Source organism: Chroicocephalus ridibundus, chromosome 6 (genome assembly GCF_963924245.1).
Source record: "Chroicocephalus ridibundus chromosome 6, bChrRid1.1, whole genome shotgun sequence".
Taxonomy (NCBI): domain Eukaryota; kingdom Metazoa; phylum Chordata; class Aves; order Charadriiformes; family Laridae; genus Chroicocephalus; species Chroicocephalus ridibundus.
The window spans coordinates 9,522,884-9,539,827 of record NC_086289.1 but is presented as its reverse complement, the minus strand read 5'-3'; the positions used below and the strand labels follow the sequence as shown (position 1 = coordinate 9,539,827).

Here is a 16,944-nt window from a genome sequence, read left to right as displayed (position 1 = left end):
TCTTTCTACCAACATTAATACTACAGCTAGAGTTAACCTTAACCTTAAGAGTCAACGTGCTACCTTCTGGGAGAGTAGGTAGAATTCAGATCAAGGATACTTTTCCATGAAAGAAAAGAGCACGTTCTTTTTTATGTGAAAAGATTATGAAAAAAAAACATGCCCAGCAATACCTGGGAGTGTAATACTGTTAATAAGAAACAGGACATGAAAATGAACATAAAAGAAAGAAATGACTATAGAAAGACATAAAAATAAAGGGAATAAAAAGAGAGATGTGACTAGATAAAAAGGAAATAGGCAAGGCAAGCAAATATGATTTAAGAACTGGAGAAGACAATTTGTCAATGTACATGGGGAATGAGATCTACATGATTCAAAACAAGCTCACTGCAGTTTTTGGAAGTTTTCCCATTGCCTTTTACAGTTTGGAGCGTGGTCCAGAAAAGCAGAGAAACTGATCAGCAGAACTCAGGGGAAATGCTCTAACTTTGTCTGGTATCTCATATACCAGCCTGTGTGCTAAGCTATCTGTGAGATGCCAAATTCAGAGGCAGACTAATAAATTTCATTTTTGCTACTCAGCTTTTGAAAAAACCGGTCTGCCGCAGCTAGGCTGCAGAGTCACTGCAAAGCCACCATTAGGACCACCCACTAGGGTGAAACGGTATCAAGTGAAAAAGCATGAGAACGCTGTAATGAAGACAGGATGGCTAAAGTCCTCCTTGCCCATATTACAAGGAGATGGTTTATAAACTCCTGAGGTCTGTGACAGAAAAATTACAAAGTCCATTTTTCTTGTTTTGGAGTGGAGACATCCTTACCTTGCAGATACATTTCTTCTCCTTCTGTGAACATTTGGTTGCACCTGCTGCATCGTGCACAGCTTGGATGATAATGCTTGTCACCGGCCTGAACAAAAATAAAAAAGGGAAATGAGGGATCAATACATTGCACTGCTTTGTGAGTACTCATTATTTGCCGACAGACCGCTGCCATTTTTCTTCTAGTTCACCTGTATGATACAACATTGCCTTCATGATGTGACAAGAGCTACAAGAATCCAAGATCTGCCACACTGCTTCAGTTCAGAGGTCTATCTAGTCCGGTATCCTGTCCTCAACAGGCGCCAGCAGCGACTACTTGGGATAAAGGGAATGGACAACACAGAACACCTCTTCACACCTTCCCATTCAAGTAACGAAGATTTCGTCACTAGAGGCTACATCATAATCTAACTATTCTCCATGATTTGCCCAACACCTTCTTAAATCTCCATCTAGACAGACTAAGGCAATGAATGTCACACTGCAGTCAGATATTTGTGTAAAAACTGCTGCCTCCTCATTTTCTCAAACATATTTTCTCAGTGGCTCCATTGTTATGGATGAATTTAGACAATGAACAACAGTTTTCAACCTGCCATTTCATTCCTTGCCCTTCCACAGGTAAAGCCGCACCATTTAATTTTAACATTCTCATTTGTTCCTGCTTTAGTAGTGTAGTACCTTAGTCGTGTAGTAGTGTAGGGAAGGTTGGGAAAGGTAGCTATTCATAGAGACAGTGGTGTTTGTGGACATGACTATCAATCATCTTTCATTATCACTAAGAACAATTCCCACCCAGGAATTTCAGCAATACGAGGCCAGAGAAGAGGACTCAGTGTGCTGTTAGTTTACCCACACACTCACTCTTCAGTTGCAAAAAGCCTGCACTTCTCTTACTCAGATAATGCCTTTGCTGTTGATTCCTGCTCCTTAGAGGGCAGCGTCAGCCAAACAGGGAGACTAATCTGATTTACTATTTTTTGCACAGCAGACTTAGACTTACCAGGCAAAAAAGGGGCTCTGGTAAAAGGAAGAATGAAAGGTCACGACAAGATGTGCCTATTCAAGGAAGAAAAGCTAATGAAGGAGGAAACAGGGAACTGATGCTTGACTTGCAGCAACAAAACCAATATTGAACTGAGAGGGAAAAACACAGTTAAAGCTCACTTTCTTTCTATCGTTTTCATTACTGACTGTCCTCTCTGTCTCTGACTCTCTCTAGCAATTATTTAACCCCTGAGGTGTCCCATCAGTTCCATTCAAGACTGGAATTTAAGAAAAAGAAAATTAAGAAACTCCAAACGTGTGTGAAATGTAACGCTGGCATCAAACCACAGCTATTTTGATCTTGAATGCAGACATACAAAGAACAAGTACTTGTGTGTGTATATATATATATGCAGCTTAGGGCTGTGAATATTGAACAGGGTTCAAATGTAGATCACAAATTCAGATAGCTCAGTACTCAGCAGAAGCCGACATCCTTTTCTGCACTTTCTGCTTCACGCAAACAATATTGTACATGCAGAGGAACAGCAACTTTATCTGCGTTCAGTAAAAAAAAAAAATCCCAACTTTTGAGCATTCTTGAAGTTCTTCAGCAGAGTGGGGCCCACAAAGCTGCTTGTCACAAGTGATTTCAGGCGTATTTGATTTGAAGATGATGGCAAATCTGATGTCCTGGGAACTGCTCCCAGTTAATGAGATATAAAAAATTCCTAAGAAGGCTGAATCACTGCCAGAAAGGACCTTCTCCAAACAGGAAGACAATAATTGGAAAACAGATTTGAAATAATAAAACAGGAGTCTTTTCTGGGCTCTGCCTGTCTCATCCAACTAAAGAATATCTCTGCAGTGTAACAGAGCTCAAATTTCTGGTACTCTTCTGTTACGCTACTGTCAAGAGAATAGAGTTTAAGTGATGTACACATGTCTGTTCAAAACAGCCAGAGAGACCGATTTCAAGTTTACTGAATCTTTCCCCAAGGCTGAAACAACTGGCCAAATTTTAGCCTAGCGCGAGTGATGATGAATGAACACCACACCCCAGATAACACAAGCTTGCTAGGTCAAAGTACTAACACATCCTGCACTGGAGATGGAGAGGTTTTGGGGAGTTACATACCACAGCAGTTGTAGTTGCTGCTGAACACTTCCAAACCAGTTCCATGAGTTTTTCACGTCAGTAATGTTTCTATGACTCGGGAGCAGAAGCCTTCCTTTAGTGGGTATCCACTGGAAAACAATCTGCATCTCAACTAGCTCAGGGCTAATCTTGCCATGCCTGACTTGCTATGATCATCTGAGGAAACTGGTTGCTAAAAATCAGTCATTTATAATGTATTAGGAAAACCATTTGGATCTGCAAGGGGATGAAATATTCACACTTTTTACACATCTGCTCTTGCCCAGCTCTCAGGCTACTAAACCCTCATTCAATATGTCCGATGTGCAGCTTCCTGTAATCTTATGCTACTGTGCTGTGGGCTGTAAGGTTTATATCTCAATCCCATTGGCAGTAACACATTACATTAATTCAGTGCACATTTGCCCAGAACATTCTTCAGCCAAGGTGCAAGAGGGTTAACACCGCTTGTCTTCTCACTATGGCTAGCCTTCCTTACCCCTTCTCAAATTCACTTCACATCCAGAAATCCTTTACAGTTAGCTTTGCTACACAAGGACTTCTCATATGGCATCTTGCACCCTGCCAGCAGCAACAAATCACTTTCTTGTTCAAAATACAGCTATGCAGCCACCAGGTTTTGATCCATCATATTGCTTATGATCCCTTCTGAATTATTTCAGCTCTGGTTGAGGCCTTCAAGAAAATCCAAACCATCAAACGCAAACGATGACTCATATCTTAGAGGACTGTCCCTAAACTAAGTTTGAATAAGCTGAATAAGTTGCTGTAAACAGCCTGGTTTTGCTTAGCTAGAAGTGCTAAAACTAACCAAAATAATACTGAACAGTATTACTCTTACTTTGCATACAAATTCGTAAATGGAATTTAATGAATTGACAGCAATTTCTTGTCAAATGAACCATTCTGTGATTCTGTGATTAAACCTACGTGTTACTGTCACTGCCTATAAATTCTCTGTTCAATCAACTGGCAATTGCATTTGCAGTAGAAGCAAAGAACATCAGTCATCAATTTAAAACAATATACAATCTCTTCTGACTTTCCTATCTATCTTCTACCCACACTGACAAATCTAAAATAGGTTCTTAGATTAAATCCCATTTGAACACAGTAGACAGAAATATTTAGATTTAAAAAAAAAAGTAGTATACACTCATTTACCAAACTCTTCCAGAGCCTTAGAATTGCGGAATGAAGGAACAGTGGCCAAATGTATATTATAAGTGTTGATATTAATTTAAATATATAGATGTTAAATTTGAGTAGCTTTCCATGGTTCTGTAAGTCTCACTGATTTGCAGATGACAAGCGATATATGCATTCTATTTATTTTCTGTATACTACTAAATATATATACTATACCCAATATGTATTGTATATGCATATTCATGTACAGAAAATAGGTTTTAATGTTATTTTAGATAGTATTCAGGTTCTATTTATTCTGATAATTTCAAGACTTTAGCAACACTGAGCTTCCATTTCCCAGTCTACAAAGAACGTTAAGTAACATTTAATGTCCTTCATAAAATACTTCGGAGAAGCACTACCAAGGAAAACCATTACAGAAATGTATTCCTCATGACCAGTTCAGAGAATAAAACCATGTAATCACCTCTCCTCTAGGGCTTACACGTGATGGTTGGAGGCTCAGTAACGAGGATTCATGGATGATGGGCTACATAGGGGAGCTGGCAGTGTATATTCTGCAGAGGACATGTCCCAAGTAACATAAGCAAAAGTACAAGCTCTCTTATGTATTATAACATTACCAAGGCCTATTATAATAGTTGATAATGAGAAAACAAATTTTTCATAGATCACCTTTTCGGATGCAGCAGCTATCAATTTTCAGCCTTCTTCCAGCCGACTATTCTCCCAAATGACTTCAACTTGGACATACAAATCCTCCTGACTAAACCAGTCTGCAATGCCATTTTAAAAAGCACTGTGTACCGTTTACAGAGGGCTTTGAAGGCTCCCTCTAACGGGGGGTAATAACCTTGTACAATTATCCAGAATGAGAAAGGTTGCCAAACACGGCCATTGCATTACACACTGCCTGCATCAAACTTAAAGAGAACTCTCACAGTTTAAAAGCTAAACCGAAAGGCTGGGTGGTAGGGAGGTATTTGAAGCACCAGTTAAACACAACGCACTGAGCTCCTGTACAAGCCCTTCTCATACCGCTGGTGCTCCAACCTCTTCACAGTGTTCACAACACTCATCTGGCTTCACTATATCAAGATTCCTTTGGGGACCTCTGGAAGCCAAAACTGTACCGTTACTTGTAGGTGTCAAGGAAGGCAATGATGGGTATCGCAAGAACGATTCCAACCCGGCAGCTACAAATAAAGCAGCATGCAAGCTGATACAACCTGCCCCAGAAACCCAGCATAAAAAACAGTACCTGCATTGAGCACACTTACAGCTTTAACCCCATGGCAACAGTACTTCAAAAGCCAAGGACTGACTCCATCCCCTCTGTCCCCACTTTCCACAAGACTAACTTTTATTCTCTGAGTGCTTGTAGAGCTCTAGTCTGATTAAATAAATGTTTTCCTCTTTGGTGAATGTGAGAGCTTAAGATTTCCTATTACTCATGCCTTCAGTTCTGTCCTTCCTTCCAGAACAACAGTGAACAAGAGCCAGAGAGAACAATAACAAGAATCCCGCTAGGAGAGCTCACATGCCAGCGGGTCTGGTAGAGGAAGAACTAATTACCAACAGACATTTTCTGCTGGCCAAAGGACACAATTAAGTGCATATTTGTTGCGTTACATTTGCACAGCTGCACTCACTCTCCATTCAAAGATATCTTAGCAGTCACCTGACACACAGCTATTAAACATGTAGAAAGCTTTACTTTTCTAATATTATTTAAATACCACAAAAATTGCTATGTAGTTGAAAGAGTACACTTAAAAGTAAAAGCCCCCCTCCCCCCTCCTTTTCCTTTTTTAAAATTTTTATGAACACATATAATGGGCCCATTTGATGGACAAACCTAATCAAATATTTAGTTCTACCATGAGTCTGAGGAGAATGACCTGATTTCTTAACTCTCTTAACGACTACGGAGTAGCATAAAGAATAATTCGGACTCATCTTTTAAACCCCTTAAAGGAATGTTGTGAATTGTTAAAACAGGAACCATGGCAGTAGCCTACCATTCTCCAGTGAAGCTTTATTTTAATTATGTGCAGAGGTCACAGAACCTTCAACCCTTTTTGATGTTCAGTATAACATCAAATTCCATTGTTTCCTTCTCTGCATGCTTCTGTGATCTCACGAGCGGCTGGAACAGCACAAACACTATAAAGACCAAAAATTGCCTCTAATAACATCCTGACCCAAACTGTCCACTCATTTTTCCCAGGCTCTTATCTGTTTAGCAAGTCACTACAAATATCTGTGCTCAGATACAAAAATAAAAGCGCAGCTCCTTTGCTTCCAAAGGACTTCAAAATCTATGTTAATTTTCTCTGTTACTACCAAAGGAAGGAAAGTGTAATACAATTTAAACATTGAAAATATTCTAGCCTGATAAATCCTTGTTTGATACGTATCTTTAGAACTAGGATCTTCTAAAGCTGTTTTTAACACTACTGTCACAATATCTCAACAGAAACAGCTCTCAGCACAGTCTCTGTTCAACCTGAGAGAGGACGGAGCAGTGGGAAGCGGAGCTCACACTGGCAGTTCCCAGGCTGATGGGGCTGCAAGACACAAGACACCACACTGGGGGACAGTGGGAAATGGAGCGTGAGGCCGTGACTGTAAATCTGAATGACAACGTGCATGCAAGAGACATCGAAGACCCTCAAAGCCTTCCACTGATTGCTGTGCTGCCTTAGGTAAGCCAAAACTGCAGCTGTTCTGCTGCTGTCAACAGTTCCACTGTTAATTCATGCCTGGTTTCTGATTTTTATACAAAAATACTTCCCAGCATCCCGACAGTGACTGCCAATACTGTACTAGTATATTCCTTACCAGATGGACTATAATAAACTTTTTAAGTTATTAGTTTTAATTCCGTCAGCATACAATATTGTCATACCCAGTAGCTGCTGCTAATAGCAATGCAATTATTAGCTGCTTGGAATATAATTTTTCCGTAAAGATGTGAGTAATGATTGAGGCTAAATCCCCAGTTGTGCAACTGCTCTGCTGGCATGAAGAAAGTCCTCATGGCAGCTGATTATCAGCTGGACTTACTTTACTAAGATCCTTGCAGTTATTAGCTCTTCTTTGAGATCTTACTTTCCTGCAACATCCAATGTTGAGCAAGTTGCGCACACAGGTGAAATGCTTAACTTCCAACTATGGTCTATATGGGAGCTATTCATTCTGTCTTCATGGGGCAAATCCACCTATTGCTACACACAGGACCAAAGTTAAGAACTTGTATTACCTACACAGTTGACAGCAAGAGGTCAGTACAAAGACAGTAATTCCACTCAACTAAGAAATGTACCCGCAGTAGCCCAAAGTGGCTGGTTAGAATACTGTGGGTGGTACAGAGGAGCAAAGCAATAGCAAACACAGCTTTATTGCCTATTGCCAGGATTTCAACAACACCTCTGCTAAGATCCTGGGTTACATTTATGCACAGAGAAATCTAATCCCAGTGACTGAACATGTAGTTAATCAGAAACAATCCAGACTAAATATATTGAGATAAAGTTTCATTCTAATCTAATTACAACACAAATCTGTGAATTCACTGCCTTCATTACCCTTATTTTAGGTACATATGAGGGCAAGATCCTCTCTTAAACGGTATTTATTGCACAGATTATTTTTTTTTAATTTTGAACCCCTCAACAGCAAGTATTTGGCAAGGCCTGATACAAATCCCTCCTATATTTCTCAACAATGCTGGAACAGGTCCAGTTCATAAGTACAGGTGTGGACTTTCTATGTCTTCTGTGATCTTTAAGTTTCAAAAAGCATTAGAGAACTAAATATTCCTTTACTTTGTGTGCACTTTGTCCAGCATGGATTTTTGACATGAAAAGATACTTCACTTAAAGACCTGATTACACATTCCTATTGCTGGATTAGTTTAGAATCAGAATCAACCAGCAAAGCTACTTTATAGCAACCTCACCACAGCGCCAGAGGACTTTTCAAACAGCCTAATACTGGTGTAACTATAACTTTGTCTCAACTAGCCAGAAAAACACCTCTACTGACTACCAAGACTTTTGTGTAGGTCTGCTGAGCTGTACAGTGGAGTGATCAGTCTCCCTGCGTCAAGGCGAGGAAGCCATTCCAGCCCCAGCTTCCAGCCTGCTGAAAGCAAAGTAAAGCCCTTAGCTTGGTTTGGTGCTGAGTGGTAGTTATATGGCACAAGTCAAGGGACAGCATGGAGTCTTGGGAGTAGATTATGCATCGGATGCATATGATATGCAATCTTCTGTAACACCAGGAATCTCCCACTTTCCAAGTCATCTTCATGTTTTCTTTTGTTAGGTGATAACAGCACCACTGAGTTAGCAGGAATACGTGAGTTCCAAGAGTGAAACACAACCACGCTTCTCCTTTTAACTCTCTGCATGAAGACACTGTTAGTCCCTCAACCCGTCCCTCTGGCTGAGTTTCTAATAACAGAGATTGATGTATATGCATTAGCAGATCACGTTAAGTGGAGTTGTATTTGCAGTGCTGCAACAATATCTCCAAAACAATGGAAAGTGTCTTGGAAGGCTGAGATATTACTAGTTTACGTAATTAGAAACAACTTTCACATTAGAACTATAGCTGACTTCAACCTGCTGAAATTTATCTAGAAAAGTCAGTAACAAATCTCCTTTGTATCTTAAAAAAACCCCAAGAGAATTACTTTATAAATCAGAAACCTGACAGCAGGTAATACATATTAGACCTCATCCTAACATTAAAAGGTTATTTGCTTTGCAATTGTCTACACTCTGATCACGATTTGATTGCATTTGTAGACAGACTGAAATAAAGAGCAGTTATATGTGCACACACATACATATATATACATGCACATGTAATTTTAAAGGAACATACATATTCCTAGATCTTAAAGTAACCATAAAAGAATACTCAGGAATTTTTAAGAATTCCTACTGAAAATCACAAATTATGTATTGTAAAACACAAACAAAAAGTTATCATGGTCCATATGCTCGATGCACAGAAAAATCATACGAACTGAGATACTATTAACTAACAATAAAAGAAAAAAAGACAATGACTAAGTCATGAAGTTAGAAATAAAGATAACTGATAAGAACGCTAAAGTTACCAAGGAAATAACTATGGAAAATATGTTTAAAGACATAAGAGTCTTTATTAAAGCATGATGGGGACAAAAAAGAATATATTTTTTTTTTAAATCACAGATCATGCAAAGATCCCTTGTGAGCTGTAGATGAAAAATGATGAAAGATGACACAGAAAAGGCAGGAGTATTCAGGACACGTATCTTTCTGCTCTGTATTTGACAACGCTGAAAGACATATTTTTCCTGTTTGATACTGTTTATTGAGCAAGATTTATTTAAATAGTGTTTGCCATGACTCAACATTTACGTATTGGGAGACCTGAATAATCTGTACTCAGAAGTCTTAAGAAAACCTTAGCAGGGCAGTTCTCTGACAGATGGATGTGTTAGCAGGGGAGGCTCTGCTGAGCCAGACCCCTCAGAGATGACTTCCTTCTACCCACACCATGAGGCACCTCTACTGCTGGCCAAGACAAGAATACAAAACCTTTCCTGGTAAATCTGCGGATGACTCAAGACAAGGCCTGTTTAAGCTATCTAAAGCCAACATGTGTGTTTTAATAGTCTAACATAACATAAAATGTCTAAGAAAGCAGGGCCCTGTGAGACTGAGGGACGTGTGGTGGGCAACAGCAACGGAGAGATGTGGTTTGAGAACATCATTAATAATCTCCCAGAAAATGCTCTCTGAGTACCTGAAACAGCTGGCTCTTCTGAGCATTTAACGTATACAAAGAATATAAAGATACTGCAACATCACCATTATAACACGGACGAGGGGATGCATTGGGTTCACAGAATAGAGATGAATGGAGAACCACCAAAACAACATAAGCCTTAAGCTGCGAACCTGAAGGACTCAGAGTCAAATCATTACTCAGATAGAGGCTTCAGAGATGACTAGCTCACAGCGGACAGGCGATTAAAAGCAAAGAAAGCAGATAATAGCAGGAAAGAGCATGAGCTTTTCAATCCCACTGAAAAAAAAACTATGAGAACATCAAAAAGCTGGTTACACAAATTTAACTTGGAAATCAGATGAAGTTTCTAAAAAGTAAAGGTAACTTAAGCAGTAAGAGGGAAAATTTGTGTTCTTACAATCACACTGCAGGATAATTGCCCGAAGTATAAGTTTTCATTTGGTTCATAGGGAAAAGCTCTATGATTTTGACAAAAGAAGGTCAAGCAGTCCCCCTGACCTCCATTCCAAAGGGCTTTACATAGAGAGCAGCTTTCACACATGCATCAGGCTGCTTTTCATGAGCACAGGTCTGAACCAAACCAGCGGAATAATTAAAGTCAGAGTCTAATGTTTCACTGGAAAAACTTCCAATAGAGTTAAATCAGTTCACACTGAAAAATTTACCGAGAGCTGTCTTGGCCAAGTAGAAAAATTCCTAGTATTGAAGGAGCTTTGCTGCTAGGATGGAGCTTCTGTTGATGTCGCCTGTGGTTCAGACAGACAATTCAAATGCAACACCAGAAGTTCTGGGGTCAGGTGTGCTGCATCAGCACTGGAATTGCTACTGACCCAGGGAGTCCGGCACTGAGTCGGGGCTCTACAGCATGGGGAAGGTTGAGAGAACAGGTCAGTGTAGCACTTGGCAGAAGTCATGTTAACCTACTCAGAGGGCAAGTGCTAACCACTTCCTATTGATGAAGAAAGTGAGATCTTGAAAGATTAAGCAACTCACCTTGGATGACAATTAATGCTTGCAGCAGAGCCAAGCAGAGAACTCAAACTCTCAGACTCCCAGCCCTGCTGGACCTCCACGTAGCACACCACTAGATCCAAATAACTCTAGCTGATTTCCGTGTTCATCTAACACAAAACTGTCTTCCCAGTTTTCTGTCAGAAAGCTGTTTCAGGAACTGTGCAACCTTTGGCATGCGATTTAGCAAAGCCTAGTCTCCATTCTGATGTCTGCATTCGGTTCAGAGGGAGTGTCCCAAGAACAACAGAGAAATAAAAGTTGTGAGGGCCAAATGAGGGGGGAAAGAAACTAAGCATGAGGTCACACACAGTACATCCGTTGAAAATAACCAGAGAATATAAAGCAAAAGGTAGCCTGTAAGGAACAAAGTAGACACAAAACACTCAATTTATGCTAATTTGTACCTGGTAGAATCACAAATTATTCTAACAGGAGAACATGCTAGGATCGAATTAAGCAGGGAATATTTTTTCTTTTAGTGACTATAGCCTGCTCTTGTAGCAAGCTGATCTTAAAAGTCATTGTCATTCCAACTATTCTGATCCAATAGCACTTTAAAAAGTCTAAAGAACGGGTTTTATCCTTGATTAACTGCAATGCTACCTGCTACCTTTGGAAGCCTCTTCCAGCAAGTGGTCACAACAAGCAACAGATGACAATCTAGGGAAGGGGCAGATTTTCTTCAAATGTTTTTCTTCCCAATCACATTGCTCTTAACTCCAGAGTCACTCATATGTAATTAGGAGCCTGGATTTGACTACATCCAGACATTTCTCAGGAATCCTCATTTTTCAATTCTAGCCAACGTGTTTATGTTACACTAAATTTAAAATGGAAATATCAAAGGACACCAAGGTAACCAGTGGATAGTTGATGCAGAGAAACAGTTGTCTCCTCTTCAAATAGAACAACTTTGAATAAATGTCAGACCACCAACATTTTTTTGTCCTATTTTTCAGTCTTCTCACTGCTGATACATGTGATTTCCAATTACAGATGCAAAACTATGCAAACGTACTTTTGAATCCTAGCTGACATAAAAATCCCATCACAGTATGTTTGTCAGGGCCAAGACACAAGGATTTTACATCCTACGTTGTTTTCTTCAGCTCTGTATAAAATCAAGATTTCTAGTTACCACAGGAAAACTACTTCAACAAAATAATTATGATAGAACATATGACTATGGCGATGAACAGGAAAGAGGTGATAAAGCAGAAAGGCATAGCTAACATCATTTGGTGCCATTCAGTTTTCAACCGAGTACAGGGGCTCCACGATTGTTGCCTCAGCAGTAGTTCAAGGGTGCTGCTGAGGTTAAGTCTGACTAAAGTTTTTGACTGCCTCAGTTCTTACTCTCCTCACTGCTAGGAAAAAACATTTTCCAGCCAAGATGCAACTACTTTACAGACTTCAAAGTAGCAGCAGCTCCATCTGTACGCATAACAAATATCTCTCCCCAAATCCTACATGTAAAAGTCAATTTCTTAACGTTTTAGAGCATACTCAAACAATTTATGATGCTCATTTCAGAGACCTCTGCAAAACACAAAACATCCCAAGCTACTTTCACAGTTTGAATGCCAGAGTGTTTGTGTTGCTTGTGATGAAAAGGTGCATCTCTTTCCATGTGTTTTTTTCCCCTCTCTTACAAAGAGAAAGGCTTATAATGAATGTCATGCATCCCAGATATCTATCCAAAGAACTATTAGACCTGTATGATCTTCTAATGTAGCATGAGCATGTATTTAAAATCTACCCATTTTGTGCTCCAGGTAGTCGTTTCAAACATTTAATCACCCACAAAATACTCACATGTATTATATTTCTTCATCTGTAAAGCACCTGCTCAGCAAAGACAGGTGTTAATTCTGTGGACTTCAAAGTCCCTAGAGATTCCAGACATATCTTTCATTTCTGTTTTTCTCCCCCCCCACCCCCACCCCCGCCCCCGCCAAGGAAAGCACCTTGACAAAGCAGACAGAAGAGAGAGGGGGCTGAGTTCTCACAGGGCGAACACTGAGCACAATACCCGGATGGAGCCTGTTACAAACAGGTGACAGCTACAGACTTGCCCCAACAAGCTCTTCTCCTCTTCTCAAGTTTCAAACATGTTATTGCTGCATTCTTCCCAACAATTACGTTTTATGGGGAACAGATCTAAGTCCCATCCTGCTCTTTTAGGAGTCAGTAGCAAACTCTCCACTCATAGCAGGACTTAAATCAGGGCTTAAAAATGAAAGATCATAATCCTGCAAAAAAATATTTCACCACTTTTCCATTTTTCATTGTGATCTCAGTCCATGAGAAACAAAAAGTAACCGGCTGAAATAATTTTGTATTGCTACAGAGTCCATTCTCACGCTCCCCTATCACTAAATCCCAATTCACAGTGAGACTGTGACACTGGAGGAAGTTTTATTTTCGGTGCAAGCACTTTGGTGCAGGAATCATTATTAATTTTGTATCTCTGTTGTGGGTGATTGTGTCAAGTAGCACTAGCACAATGCAATGGTTTAAAAGTTGAACAGAAGAAGCAATGGGAGATACAAAATGAAAATGGAATATTATGTTTTCCCTAAAGGAGACTGTTCCAAGAGGAGAACAAGACATGTTCTGCAATGACAACCATGCAATTGAATTCTCAATACAGCTATGTAAAAAAAAAAAAAAAAGTAATCTTGGTAAATTACTCTTCTACTCTAAGACATGAAAAAGCTACTTGTTTTAAGGACCTGTTGTATTTTACTGGAGTACATGCAATGGTTGTATGTCACAAAGGCTGCTGCTGGTGGCAAGATACTTTTTATGCTAATATAAAAGCCTCTACCGAAATGCCATTTTAAAGTATTTTGAGCAGCCTGCAAAAGTTTTTCAGTAATATTTATTGCATAAAACACACTATAGAATATTTAACTAAATCAAAAAGGCAAAAGCTAAAGATGCTGTGCTAGGAAATATAGATCATAATCAACAACACTGTCCACAAGAAAGCAATTTATACAGAGAAGCCATATTTTTATAAGCACCTGCAAGATTTCACAAATCTCTTTGTGGCAATAAGGAAGCTTTAATTAGTTATTTTTTCAAATTACTTGTTACAACTTGCTCTTCTTATTCACCGTCCCTACATCCTCTTAGCATTCCTCCCCTTCCTATTGATGTTCAAATTGACTGAAGGATGGTTTCCAAACCACTGCTGAGAAGTTAATGCTTTGTGATTATGCTGCCATAGCAACTGAACTTCTGTTAGGGCTCTGTCAACTTCAGACACTCTTTTGTCATCTTTATGTGTCAAATCTTTCCCAACTACAGATATCCCTCTTGACAAATTCAATCTTTTGGGGGGGAGGGGGTGTTAGTTAGAAAGATTTTGACATGAAACATTTATGTTATTTTTCTGGAAGTATCTTTATTCTAGATTTTTGACCCTCTGCATGCTGTGGTTTTCTAGGCAATTATATCTAGCATATTTTTCATCAGGGAACAGTAGTCTAAATTTAGTTAAATCTATGCTGCTACTCAGCTACATAGACAACCTGTCTCAACCATTTACCCATATCCTGAGTTATTATTAAACTTTTCGTTTCCCCATTTTTATGCAAACAAAGTCGACATTAGTAAAAAAAAAAAAAAAATCATCATTCTACATTAACTGATAAAACACATTTCTCAGCAAAAAGGCAAGGAAACTGGAAACAAACCATAACCTTTTTTCAACGCAACAAATCTCCAGAAGTGATCAAAAGAGTCAACAAACTATATTAAGAATTATTTGAGATAAAGAATTGTATTGTTCCTCCATACATCAGCAATCAGTTGCAATCAGAAACAGCCCAAGCTCTGTGCCATTCTCCCCTCTTCCTGGCAGTTTAAAAATATGTTAGCTGCACTCTTTATCTAAACCACAGAATTACTCACAGCCTTTTAAAAAAATCCTTCTGGTGCACAGGAACAAAAGTACAAGTACCCAATTATGACACCACTGGCAAACTATTCAGTCACATCACAAAGTTGCACACCCTTATTCCCCCCAAAAGAATGCCATGACCCCTTCCAATTCAAAACTCGTTTCACAGGAAGGGGTTTACCTTCTGCCAATAATTCTTCAGTCTAAATCCATTCCCTCCTCAGCCTGGCAGGCAAACTCCCTTCAGCTCTGTTCAAATTTTACCAGAAGCAATGTGCAGACGCCTTGTGTTTTCATCGAACCAGCTCAGAGTGAAGTGCCTGGGACTGCACCCAGCCCCGAGTCTCGCTCCTCCTCTGCTCGCACTCGCGCGCCCTCCTGCACACACCCACCAAAACAAGCAAATAATCCTCCCCGCACATTAAACCCACTCCAGCAGTAACTCGGCCAGGCCATTCTGTAAAGAGCAAAGGGGGAAGAACACCGGCCCAGGCAGGGGCAGGACCATTTCTCATCACTTGTGTGTCACAATTTGATGTCAGTACAACTCAGAACATTTTTCCCTTGGGGAGAGGCATCTGGTGAGTATGAAATCAGCGCTCTCTTCCTCTGGAAGTCATTAAATATTACTTCCACGGCTTCTGAAGAATTTATACAGCCTCCTGGGTGTTAGTCTAGTTTTGTCAGAAAGAGTTACAGTGAGATTGTACTGTAGTCCAGATTACAGCAGGCAGAGTGCTGGGACCACTTTTCATGCTGGTATGTGTATCCCTTTATCTTATTTGCACATTTTGCGTGAGATGATGCTTCAGACACACTCTATGAACATCTGATGAATTTACAGTGGGCCCTGTGCACTGACCCTATCTGATTATCTTGACGGGTATTTTCCATAATCAAAAAAAATGCTGTGGACTGCAGAATATACCTGTCTGACTAAGAGGGCAAATGATCACAGCACACGCTTCTGCTTTTTCTTACCATTTACCTGGGACATTCAGGCAACATGTTCATGTTTTCCCATTTATTGTAACAGCAGCAAAATTAGACACAAACAAAGCAAATCACAGCACTAACAAAGCATGCACCGAACTCCACAGCTTCTTCTTGCGTGCTCTGTAGCCTTTTCCCCTGCATTTTTATGGTGTGTGAAGATGACAAAAGGGACTGGGAGATACTGGTTAAGAGCAAAGTCTCTCCCAAGCCTGTGAGACACCCAAAACAGCAGATGTCTAGTACTATGAAAACAGATTGGTAATACATTCTTCAGGGATGTTATTTTATCATAACTTTAACATACCACCAAACCCAAACCTGTTTGGATCCACCACATCACCAGTCTTTGTTCAACTCATCAATTGCTTCATTTATAAAAGTGTTTAAAATTTTACATCACCTCAACCTGTATTACCAGTACAGGTTGCATCATTAAAATCCAGTAAATGACACGTTTTGTGATACTTCCTGCATAACCACTATGAAAACAGCCTTGCTAAACATTACATTCAGCATAACAATAAATGTTAGCCTTTCATTTAACATTTCTGAATGGAATTGAAATAAATCTCAATCTGTTTTAAGAGACTCTCAATCTACAAAGCGTACGGGTATAAGAACACAGGATCAGATGCATGAATGTACTGAAGTACCTAACTAAACTCTATACTCCATGGATCTTTGCAGAGAAGGGTGATGTTTTCATGTGAGCTGTGAGCCTAAACCTCCTTAAAATAAATTACTTACACACGTAGGCTATTGAGTTTTCCTGAAAGTCAATCAACTGAAGAATCTGAATACTAATACTCATATGAGCAAAGTCGCTTCCATGGTTAAGCGCTGGCAGAAGGCACATACTTGGACAACATAAACAGGTGTTGTTCAAATAAATCATTTATAGTTCCTATGGGAACCAGCAATGTTGTTACTGTCATTTATTTGTTATTTATTTATTTAGAACAGACTCATTCACATGTGAAGAATCAGCAGAAGCTCGTATGAATCCCTCACAGCACATGTTTCTAAACCTAGTTCTGAAAACAACACTTGAAGAAACTTACAGGCTCCTCTCGTTCACATTTTTTGCC

The 16,944-nt window shown here is 39.6% G+C and overlaps 1 protein-coding gene across 6 annotated transcripts in view; it reads right to left on the bottom strand.

The window, feature by feature from the left end:
* ABLIM1 (actin binding LIM protein 1) overlaps positions 1–16,944 on the bottom strand; it is a 211,983-nt gene that overhangs the window by 55,606 nt on the left and 139,433 nt on the right. For all 6 annotated transcript variants that reach the window (XM_063340168.1, XM_063340169.1, XM_063340170.1 and 3 more), the window contains exon 7: positions 825–912. In XM_063340168.1, the coding sequence (XP_063196238.1) occupies positions 825–912 (88 nt within the window). The remainder of the gene's footprint in view (positions 1–824; positions 913–16,944) is intronic.